Source organism: Phlebotomus papatasi, chromosome 3 (assembly GCF_024763615.1).
Source record: "Phlebotomus papatasi isolate M1 chromosome 3, Ppap_2.1, whole genome shotgun sequence".
In the NCBI taxonomy this organism is placed as follows: domain Eukaryota; kingdom Metazoa; phylum Arthropoda; class Insecta; order Diptera; family Psychodidae; genus Phlebotomus; species Phlebotomus papatasi.
The window spans coordinates 27092877-27105267 of record NC_077224.1 but is presented as its reverse complement, the minus strand read 5'-3'; the positions used below and the strand labels follow the sequence as shown (position 1 = coordinate 27105267).

At 32.3% G+C, this 12391-nt stretch overlaps 2 protein-coding genes across 15 annotated transcripts in view; one reads left to right on the top strand and one right to left on the bottom strand.

The window, feature by feature from the left end:
* LOC129807402 (protein Gawky-like) overlaps positions 1 to 5696 on the top strand; it is a 43715-nt gene extending 38019 nt beyond the window's left edge. For 2 of the 13 annotated variants that reach the window (XM_055856638.1, XM_055856633.1), the window contains 4 exons: positions 54 to 200; positions 3892 to 4073; positions 4200 to 4281; positions 4510 to 5696. In XM_055856638.1, coding sequence (XP_055712613.1) covers positions 54 to 200; positions 3892 to 4073; positions 4200 to 4281; positions 4510 to 4548 — 450 coding nt within the window. In that variant the 3' untranslated portion in view covers positions 4549 to 5696. Of the gene's footprint in view, positions 1 to 53; positions 201 to 3891; positions 4074 to 4199; positions 4282 to 4358 lie in introns of all 13 variants that reach the window. The other 11 variants (XM_055856640.1, XM_055856637.1, XM_055856639.1 and 8 more) reach the window with 8 other exon arrangements.
* Positions 1 to 12391, bottom strand: part of LOC129807404 (leucine zipper putative tumor suppressor 1) — a 75756-nt gene that overhangs the window by 14141 nt on the left and 49224 nt on the right. The gene's annotated exons all lie outside the window — the stretch shown is intronic.

Below are 12391 nucleotides of genomic sequence, written 5' to 3'. Positions count from 1 at the left end.
ATGTTTACTAAATTTCTCCAATTTTTTTCTCCTGCGTGGTTTTTTACTTCCAGCACCTTCCTGCACCTCAAAATCAAATATCTTCTCAGCCATCTGTCTTCAATAAGCAACAATCAGTTGCTGATTTTCAACGGGCTCAGCAGCAATTCGATCCACTCGGGTCATTGCAAGGGAATTTCTCAGACTTGGCATTAAGTAAGGTAAGGAAGTTTTCATTTCAAATTTTTTTTGGATAAAATTGATTTTGCACAGGGCTTCAAAATTTTGAAATTCTACACAGAAATTTTTTTTTTGTAAAAATGTTTGTGAATTCCTGGCAAGTTGACCTTTTTATATGGAGCTATTTGAAGCCAATTTCCTAAATTAATCTCGGACTCAGCTCACAGTGCTCCGAGTCAAAAATTTATTTAAACAAAAATTTAGTATATTTATCCCTCCATAAGGAAAGGTATCTTATAATACGGAAAAACTTCTCACTTTTTAAATATTTAGTATAACGGTAGCGAGTGCAAAAAAATTCCCATATAAATTTAAATCGAAGTATGAGAAAGTGACTCCAAATTTCAGGCAACCTATGGAGGACTTACGAAATGCTCGTGAATCGTGTAACTCAAAAACAAGTTCATAAAAGTTTGTACTATTTTCACAAACATTGTTCGTAACATGGTCACTTGACGAGCATTTTTTTACTTTTATAAACATTTCGCTCCTTGGAAATTACAAGGGGCCAACTAATTTTCGGCCATTTTTCAGGAGACAGTACGAAAGATTCAACTTTGTGTAAATAAGTATCTCAATTAAATGACTGAACAAAAACAATTTATTTCTTTTCTATTTGTATGAGCACTAATGTAAACATCGAAACTTTTATATTTTTACCTTTTAAAATAGGCTTTTTAATGAGTTAGCTCCTTGTCGTTCTAAATTATGTGCAAATTTAGCTGAAATTAGAATGACAAGGGATAAACTTGCTTGAGTTAGTCCCCTGTTTCACAAAAAATTGAACGATGAATATATTTTGTGCCCCTTGACTTCAAACAAAATTATGCAAGTAATCAAAAAGATTAAAATTTTGAAAAACTTTTCTAATAACGAAATTTAATGAATTATATCATCTGAAAATTTATTAAATTGTTTTTCTAAGTGCATTAGAATCTCAAAATCGCAAAAAGTGAGTTGACCCCTTGTAATTTCCAAGGAGCGATTTGTTCGTAAATGTTTGTAAACTCACAAAAACTGTTCGTTAAATTTTGTCATTTGTTCGTATATTTTTGTTTGTCTGGCAAAAATTTACGAACAAATACGAACAAATGACAAAATTTTACGAACATTTTTTTGTGTGTTTACGAACATTTACGAACAAATGTTTGTAAAAGTACAAAAAATGTTCGTCAAATGATCATGTTACGAACAATGTTTGTGAAAATAGTACAAACTTTTACGAACTTGTTTGTGGATTATACGATTGAGTATTTCGTAAGTCCTCAATAGGAATTCACAAAAAATTTTCGAACATTTTTACAAAATATTTTTTTCTGTGTAGTTAGAATTCTATATTAATTTAAAGTTGGTATTCATGAGGTTCGAATAAGGCTTTGAAAATTCGGAATTGAAAATTTGAATTTTATTTATTTAAAAATTAGTTTTAGATTTTGGATTTTTAGGATACGCTATATCCGATTTTTGTTCTTGATCGATTCTATTTTTTTCAATCAGAGGCATGCAAGAACCGTTGACACCGAATAAACGTCAAATAAAACATGTATGTCAATGGTCAAAGCGCTACCAGAGCAAACTTATTTTGACGTTTATTCGATTTCAATGGTTCTTGCACACCTCTGTTTTAAATTTTATACTTTAAAACTAAAGTAAATTAGGCATGATTCCGGCTATAAGGCTTTACTATTCCAAGATTAAATATTTGAAATTTAGGGTAAGTGTGCCAAATTTCGGCATAGTTGCATATAAGCACCGAAGTCCCAAGTTTGAAATGCAATAATTTTAATTCATATTGATATTTTTTGTTACTTCCTTTTCGGGAAGGTTGTGTGGAACCTTAAAAACTAGTTTGTCATTTTTGTTTTCTTTAAATCACTTCCTAAAATATTGAAAAATTAATAATAATATGGACATTGCTTTGGGTAGTATTCCGGCCATTTTGAGTGAAATACCGGCCACCTTTTTTCTGATCACCTTTTGTGACGCAACGGATAGAAAATTTCAAAACGCCAAACGGAAAGAGTTTAATATTTAGTTTAATACATTTATATGACCCACAAGCACTGAGATCTTCCGTGTAATTTGTCCTGAAGACCTGAAGAGAAGCATCTGAAATTTACGCGTAGATTCCCGTAGCAATTTGCCCTTCCTGAACTCTTCCAAGGCCTTTTCCACATCATCTTTTTCATAGAAGCCATGGTTTTTTTCTCTGGACATTATAGAACTCAGAAATTGAAAAAAAAAAAAACACAAAATGAATAAGAAATTTAGGAAAGCAAAATATGTTGCCGGAATAGGCAACACTACCTCACCGGAGAGACGCTCACAAAGTATATACTCAGCTTGGGAATTTCACCCGAAATTTAAAGAATGATTCACTATTAACATAAACAGAAACAATCTTTAATGAAAACTAATCAATTTTCATGACAAACACCGAAGGAAACCCTTTTGAACTTCATCACAAATCGTAAGACTGCTAGAAATACAATCGATCTGTCATATTTTTTGTATGACTCTTTCCACACTGAGTTTTTACAACGCAATTTAACGTCTTTGTGTTAATACATCCTAAAATGAATAAATATTTAAAAGCAAAATGAATTCATTAACTAATCAAAGATAACATACATAATTTTAATTAATTTATTTCCATGGACGAAATTACACTCAAAGTGTCCGAAATTAGAAGCTGGCCGAAATTTGGCACACTTCCCCTAAGGCTCTTAGGAAAAATAAAATAAATTGACATTATTCGAAGGCATGAACGTTCGAAGGGAGAGTACTTTCCACTACAGAGACAATAAATGATTTATTGTGCTATATAAAAGTGCTATAGTGTCCTCGGCAATAATCTTACTAACATCTTTTGAACGTTTGAGTTAATTTTGAGTCTTTGTTTAGTTGCTATCCCCAGTTTATAAAAAAAAAATTTACGAATTCAAGAAAAATACTGATTTAAAGTAATCTGACCAAATTTGACCAAATTGAGTGTACCAAGTTTTGGCATAGTTGCATACAAGCGCCAAAGTCTTATGTTTGAAATGTAATATTTTTAATACAAATTGAATTTTTTATTCCTTCTTCTTAAAGCGTGTTGCTTGGAACCTTGTAAAGAGTTTACCATCTTTATTTACTCTAAAATCATTTTTAATACATTTTAAAATGAATAAAAATATAGACATAGCTTTGGTGCCCTATTTCGGCCACCTTCATTCTCATAGTTCCTTGCCTTTCCAGAATTCTTTAAATATCTTTTTCAGATCATCTTGCTCGTCGAAGCGAAATTTTTTGTTATTTTTTTTGCATTGTATAATCTCTAGAGTATGTAAAAACTAAAAAATCATGGAAATTCGAGGAACAAAAAAGGTGGCCGAAATTGCAAGCTGGCCGGAATTTGGCACACTTACCCTAGTGAAGAACGGATGATAGTTTTGAGTTTATTGGACAATAATTTAGTCTAGAAAAAATTATCTCGCTACTTCTTTTTGTATATTTAAAAGTTGAACGTTAGAGGGCTAATGAATCGGTTCGAATCGATTTAAGAACCGGTAAACGGTAAATAAAGTGACACAAAGCCTTATTCAAATCTTCAAGTTAAGCTACAAAAACTGTTTTTTTCATTAATTCTGGATATTTCTTTTTTTTGTTGATTTTTTTTGTGTGAAATAGCAGAATCCAAAGCTGCCATTTGTCCAAGCTCAGGCTACAACTCAAGTGCAGAGTAGACTCAACCAGTGGAAACTTCCGCCTAGTGTGAATCCAGACAACGACATGGCGAATTTTTCCAGAGCTCCAGGAACTTCTACTAAGCCACCAAATCTCACAATGAATTTTTCCATGAATTATGAAGGGTTAGTTTTTCTATTTTTGTAGATTTTTTTTTGACATTTTAGGGTAAAATGGGGTGAATCGGAATCATTTGTAAATTCGGAATTTTGAGTATATTTCACTATATGTGTTTTGTTTTTTTTTTTAAGCAGTCCTTGGTCTTCCGAACCAAATAATGCATCTGATGGATGGCCAGATATTCCAGAATTTGAACCAGGAAAACCATGGAAGGTGAGTTACTAGTAGTCCAACATTGATGATAAAATTGCTTGTGTTATTTGCTTTCGAACACTTTAAACTTAATGTAGTTTTAAATATTTTACATTCACAACCAATAATTGACAACATCATCTCAACATCCAAATAATTAAACAAAAAAAAAATACAAATTTTTATCAAAAATCAATGTATATTTGATAAAAAAAATAATACAAAAAAATTATGGTAAATGATAAACAGGGGCCTCAAATCAAGACAATGGAAGATGATGAAATGTGATGAATTTTGAGTTTAACAATTTTACAACAAGCAAAAAAAATGGGAAAACAAAAAGAATATCGCGTGTAACAATTATTAGAAAGGGGCGGGGAGGGGGGATGCAAAGAACAACTAGCAAGGAAAAAAAAGAGTAATGACTGGGATTATCAAAACAAACAAACAAAAAAAGAGGACGCCAAAAAAAAAGAAGTAATCTGTTTATATATTTTTCCTGTCCTTCCTGCAAAAAAAAAAGAAAATAAGAAAAGAATGCAAAGTTACAAAGAATAAAAATTCTCACTTAATTTTATACTGATAGCAATGAAACGTTGAATCACACATCTAATTTACACAGTAATAATGTAAAACAATAAAGAGATGAAGAAAAAAAACACACTACATGCCTTTAGATGTTTAAGAATGACAAAAAAAAAATGAGTGGATAGAAAAGTGAAGTTGATGAAAAAAAAAACCGAAAGTAAATGAAAAATTTAGCGTTTAAAAGAAAAATTAAGTAAAAGAAAAAAAACAATGAGGAAAAAACTTCTATGATTAGTGAAACAAGAAAAAAAAGTTTTTAAGGTGTTATAAGCTGTAAAATGTAATGGAGATTGATTAAACTGTGATTTCAAAATAGCAAAGTACATAAATGCCACTTTTAAAATGAAAAAAAAAAATCATGTTATCAGTTTTCTTTCCTGTTTGTAATCAATGCATAGACATTTTAAAGAGAAAAAAAAGATGATAAAAGTTTTTAATTATTATTGTAATGCGATTATTGAATCGTTTTTTCTTCTTCATATTTTTTTTTTGGTATTGTAATTGTTCAAGATTTTTTGCACATAATTAAAAGAGAGAAAAAACAAAAGATGTACACACACAAAAAGGAGTGATGTGAAGGAGAGAGTGGAAGAGAGTGAGAGAGCCTTTGAAGAAGGAGGAACGATGAAGGGGAAAGAAAGATTGATGAGAAGGAGGTAATACGACAGAGAAATAATTAAATTATTGTAATGATATTACAAAAAGAGAGAAAGAAAAAAAAACAAAAAATAAATAGTTGTTTAGGTATTAGATACGAATAATGTTTAACCATAAATATGTACATCTTGTATACCGTTATGGTGAAGTTCGTGACTTTGAAACAATAATACCGTGTGTTCTAAGATGCAGAACCTTTTTTCTTTATCATCATGTGTATGTTCTATCCTGAGCAATTCTTGGCATTTTGCTCCCTATAAAGTCGCACTTATTGAAGTGTAATGGCATATTTACGTTTTCAAGCGAATTTTCAGGTGTTTTTTTTAGCTCAAAGTAGGGTAAATTAAGCTAATTCAAAATCTGCTCTAAATGGAGATTTTTCGCTACTCTAAATGGAAACGTCATTGTTTTCATGATAAATACAGTACTAAATTACTATATTCATATATTTTCTATACCACAGTTTCATTATTTAGTTAATTTTGCTCCAAATAAAGCGAAAATTCATTCATATTCACAAATTTTTATTTGTTAATTTCTCAGAAAAATTAGAAGTACCTTTTCACCATCGAATTTTTCATCGATCGACCAGGAGGGTGACATTAGCTCTGAAAAATGCGACCGGCTGTAGTGTAATTTTTTCCCTGTTATCGTACACATTTCACGAGATATCTCCAAAACTACATAGGTTGGCAATTTAGGGTTTTCGGTTGCCTTTTCGTTATTAAATTAGCTTTTATTTTGTATTAAGTATTTTTTGCTAATTCATTCTACAATGACAGAAAACAGCTAATTAACTCAAAAGTTTTTTCGGCTCGCTAGAAACATATGGGAAACATAGGAAATGTCATGCCCCTGCGATCGACCATGTTTTCCAATGAAAAACACAATAAAGTGACTGTTGTTTATTCGTTTTGTTTAACATTTATGTCATATTTCTGACTTTATTTTTAGGTAAATTAAGTGCTAATCTTTATTGTTAACGGTATGTGAAGTTTTCAACTGAAATAATTACTTATTTCGTGAACAAAAAGGGTTTTTCTGAAGTGTATGCAAATGCTTCAATACGAAACCCCGGAAATACGATTTTTTGGAGAGATTTTCTTATTGTTTTAGATGGGAAAGGAAAGAAAAAGACCAGGAATAAGAACAAATCCTGCACTCAGAGCAACTCAACAAGGTTTTGGAAGCCTTACGTCGCGGTTTCACTTACACTGTTTGTCTCCAATTAGAAACTTTCCCTTGTCTCCATTTGGATTAATTTGTTTCCAATAGAAGCATTTTACACTCGCGTATTCTTCTTGTATTTAAGAAGTTTTCACATTATATCTAAAGAATTTTCGCTAAACAGTAACATTCTAGAAGAGCCAAGGAGCAAATTTACGTAATTCTCTTCAGAAAAAATATGAACTTAATGTGATGAATCTTCTGTCAAAGTTAAAGCGTCTGGAAATGGTTTGGAATTAGGACATTTACCCTATTTCACATTTTTTTCAATACCAAAAAAAAAGCTAACAATGTTTTTTAAACTAAAACACAAAGTTACGCTCCTGTTTCCTCAAATGGACCGCAAAGTTTGTTTTCTGTCACTGCATTCATTTTTTTGACAGCTGTTTTCTGCTGAAAACTACGGCTTTCTGTCACAATGAATTTGTATTATAAATGTTATTTTAAATAACATTATAAATAAATAATAATAAATAAATAAATGTTATTTTGAACTATGTTCTGTAGTACTCAAATTTTCTACAAAGTACAGTAGATTCTCTGAAATTCGGGCATTTGGGACTAAAATGTCACCCGAATTAGAGAGACATTCTGGCGACAAACTTTTTGAAATGCAACGATTTTTTATTCATCTGCATACACATATTGAGCTTAGATACTCATATTTATTGTAAATTTCATGAAAATCCCTTATAATGCAAAATTACATTAAAACTAAGACAAAACCATGGCAAATTTGAGCATATTTGCTTCATTTGATAATCGTAGTCAAACTTGAAAATCAACAATATATTTTTTTTCAAATGTAACTGCTGCCCGAATTAAAAAGTAGCCCGATCTTAAAAGAATCGAATTAGCGAGAGCCTACTGTAGTCAATTCTAAAGAGACCTCTAACCATTCAAGAAGGAATGTCTCTTTTTTTAGAATCAACGCCTCTGGTGGTGTAAACACTCTACACATTGCAAGAAATTTTTGTCAAAATAAAGCATTTTGAAGTACACTACGTTAAAAACCAGTGATATGCCCAGGTAAGCTTATGGTTTAAGTTTATAAGCTTAACTCTTTCCGGACCGCAGCATATGGTGCAAGCCAATTTCACAATTTTTTAATCAAAAATATCTAAGCTCAGGTAATAATTGAGGTCCTACAAAAAATATCTCACATTTGGACATCCTTATAGTTTGTAATCACCCACAAGAATCGGATTTTTATCAGTTCTGAATAATTAAAAAACATTATTTTTCACAGAGCATTCATATGCTTTGGGTACTAGAGTCCCAAAAGAGACGAAAGGTTAAGACGCAATTCTTTGCCTTCAAAATTCAACTCAAAATCGAATTTTCACGCTTTCCGAGGTACAAGCATCCCAAGTTGCAAGAACTCCGAGCTCCTCTGTAAAGAATCTTAGCTATCATAAGGTCGGCTTCAGACCTAACGTTTAGCCCAGTTTCCGATGATGTACAAATTCAAAATAGCAACTAATTTTATTACTTTTTCAAAATTTAATGGATCACTTGCCCATGTTGCCCAATCTTAAGTGATTAGGTAATTTTCGAAAAAATCTTAATTGATGAGAAATTGGATAAGTTAAGCCATATGGCTAAGCCTTAGTTGTAAAGCCCGTATAAGCTTATCTTTATCTGAGCTTATCATTGGTCATGGTCTATTTTAAGTAGTCTGAGTGCAGAGGGTCAACAAAAGAAAGAAAAGTTCATTGAAATCGGTTAATAAGCATTAAAGTCCGGTCTATTTGAATATAGCAAGGGTCGGGGTACAGTGGGTTAGAGTAGGGACAGATGGGATCAACCATTAGAAAGGCCTTAATCTCAGATACAATATATTAATATTTCATGGAAATCGCTTCATAAACATCGAAAATGTAGTCCGGTCGACACATTTCTGATTATAGCTCGGGTCAGGGAACATGGAGAGAGGAGTCACTGAGAGAAATCCGAAAAAGTTAAAATAACTGTAATTCGATTCACCGATTCGAAATCGGTGTAAATATTGTGCTTTTTAGATGTATTATGGATTAAAGTTACCCTTTTCATGTTAATTTTACACTTAAAAAGGTGTAAAATTAACATTAAAAAGGTGTAAAATTAACATTAAAAAATGTTGATATATTTTTACACCTAAAAAGTGTTAAAATTATGAGGACAAAAAGTTAATCGCACCCTCTTTTTTCTCAGTGTTCTGACAATTTCTAGAGGGAAATCAGAGGAAATGTTTCTTCAAAGGCTGGGTATGGATTCCATCAGAAACGACATTTCCAGAAAAACACTCTTAATTTGCATTTTTGGAAAATTTACCACAAAAATTCACTAAATACTATTGCAAGGAGCTTCTACAACTACTTTTCTCACTTTTTCCAGATCTGAAACAACAAATTTTCGTGCAAAATATTCTGGAAGCGTAATGGTTTCCTTAAAAATTTTGTCAAATTGACTGTTGAATTTTGTTCCTATTGGAATCCTATTGGATAAGATAGGGAATTTAGAATAATGTCTATTTTGGAATTTTGGGATTTTTTCACCGTTTCATATGGTCAAAGAGAAAAAGAAAACCACAAAGAATTTACATTCGAGTACTTCTTCGTTGTTTTCTCCTTTTGCCATCTAAAACCGTTAGCAAATCTCACAGTATCAAATTAGACATGATTCCAAATTACCTCATCTTACCCTATTTAGCGGGTAATTTATTTCAAAAAATTTTGATGGAAATTACCTTGAATTGGATATGATTTTTGAAGAAATTGCCTACACTGAGAGAAATCCGAAAAAGTTAAATTAACATTCCTGAAATGTTAATTTTACCCTGCAGTATTGATCCGAAATCGGTGTAAATATTATCCTTTTTAGGTGTATTGGGGGTTAAAGTTACCCTTTTTCATGTTAATTTTACCCTTAAAAAGGTGTAAAATTAACATTAAAAAACGTTGATATATTTCTACACCTAAAAAGTGTTAAAATTATGAGGAAAAAAAGTTAATCGCACCCCCGTTTTTTTCTCAGTGTAGACATTAGATAAATCCTCTTCAAAAAACCACCTTTTTGTCAAAAATTCTTATCAAGGAGTAGGCAACTTTTTTAAAGAACACTTCTTGAAGCTTATTTTTGATAGAAATTTCTCATAATGTGTAGACACCTTTAGTTAAGAAACAACTTTAGTTATCTATTAGGTTTTCTCATCCGTGGTAGAATAATTGAAGATCACTCGTGAAGATCGAGTGAAAAACGCTGACATTCGTGAAGAGCTGTTTCTTCACATTGAGAGATCGCTACTCCTATGGTTTTGTCATGTCTAGCGCAGGAATTGAGAAAAATTGTCCAGAAAAGCTTTGCAAACAATCATGAAAGGTTCGCAATCTCGTGCCAGACCTAGGACAAGATGATATACTCACAAGAAGGATACATTCTCAAGATAGATTTGAAGGTCATCGCAATGAGATTTCTCAATCTTCCAGAAAATTATGCAAAATTTCTTTAAGGTTTTGTACGGGAAGTTTGACATTTTATTGTTTTTGATAATATTTTCCTTCATCTCCTTTACTGATTTGAATTCTAGGTGATAAATCCCGTTCTTAGATAGTTATACTGTATAAAAAATGTTTTTCTTTTCAATTTTGTTTTTTTAAGAATATAATGTTAAGAATTTAAATGTAAAGACCGTTAAAGCGTAATGTTTGATAGCGTCTTCCCCGATCTGGTAATAGATTGTTTTCTTTTCACAAAAATTATCTATTATTTTGCAAGTAGTTAATTTCACAATATGAACATTCTATCTTTAGTATTTATAACATATTTTTTTAAATTGGGTAATCCTAGGCAACTTTAAGTAGTTCCGCTATTTTAGTAAAATTCAAAGGAGGGTATCTGATAACAAATTGTCGATGGTATTGAATAAATTTGAGGTGTGCCAATGATCTGACGAAATTTTCAAAAAAAGAAAAGATCTTGAAAAGATTCAAGATTTGCCATTACATTTTAACAAGTGCGAAAAATCCCGGCAAAATGAGCACGAGGTATGTGTCGAGGGGGATTGTGTTGCATTGTTGGCTTCTATCGCCTCTACGGTGCACTTGCCGTAGAGGCTGTGAGGTTGGAGAGTCCAACGGGGTGGTTTCTTTATTCCTCTATGAGTCTTCCACCGACCACAAGATACCACCGCGAGATTCCATTGTGTGCTGAGCATAAATTATCCACCACAGATGAGACAATGAAAATGTAAGTGGTGTAAAATTCTCACATGTTTTCTCAAGAATTTTTTACCATCTCATCTTTTCAGCGTCTAACCACCTCACGAAACAAAATCGAAGAATTTTTTTTCCATACTCTTCCCGATTAATCCAGAAGTTCGAGGATCTCTGACCCCATGTCCGGCCCAAAAAGTGTGAAAGTAATACGAGACTCATCTCACCCAATTTAGCCCATGTCTTTGGCTCTTGAGAATGCTTTAAGCATCCGACATGGTATATTGAATCAACACTATTTTTGCTACTTTTTCCTCCATCTCAGTTTTTGTTGTTGAAGTTGAACCTCCTCATGATCAATTAATCAAAGTGTGTGAGTGGAAGTTGTCCGGAAAATGAAGAAATGGCTCTTTTCGCGTGCAAACGAGAGCAAAGAAAGACGTTGAGCGAGTTAATGATTTGCTCATTTGATACTACACTCTATTACAGTGTCCGGCCGGAAATAGTGGGGCAACTGTATTGAATTTATCCTCATTTATGTTTTTAATTAATTTATTCTGAAAGTTCTTGAAGTCGTAATTATATGTTCTTCATATACGCAAAAAATTCTAATTACAGTGCTGCTCATTAATTTAAAGACACCCATTTTTTCATATTTTCACACCAAATTTAAATTAATAACCTTTAAAACAAGTATAAATTACAACTAGGGCCATCTCAAAATCCATATCTAATTTCAGGGGGTGAATAAGTACTGTCAGCGAGTGTACCGTGAGTGGCAAATTGGCAGATCGCGTGATCAGTCTCCAAGATCGCACTAATCGCACGATCAGTCTCCGAGATCGCACTGATCGCACGATCAGTCTCCGAGATTGCACTGATCGCACGATCAGTCTCCGAGATTGCACTGACCGCAAAATTCAATCTCCAAGACTGCCTTAAGTAATCCGTTTAATTAACGCATTCGCATCTATTTTGCATATTACCATTCTCTAACCAGATATAGTCCTATAACTTTGGGTTTTGTTTACATGTGTATTTTTCGTTCATGTGGATAGAGGTGCTAGTATCTCATTGTTCGGCTCGCTGAAAATTTTCTTGATTAAAGTACTCGAGTCATCAAATTCTGTAAAATCTGTGGCTTTGCTCAAATTCGCAGAAAGGCATCAAACTAAACGTGTTAAATTCAAAAACTTCGAAATTTGATTATTTTTTTTTTTAAAAAAAGCCCCAAAGTTTTAAATGTCACCGTACGCAGTACATAATAAAGAAAATTTGAATGACTCTACAATCTACATCTACATGCAGCGGTGGGTCAGCGGTATAGCGCAGTACATTTAACGGAAGTGCCGCGGGTTCGATCCTTGGCTGTTTCGCCTATTTTTTTCTTTTGATATTCCCTTTTTTACAATAAATATATTTTATCCTTTATTTAGTTGTAGTATTGTAATTTAAATTGGTTATTT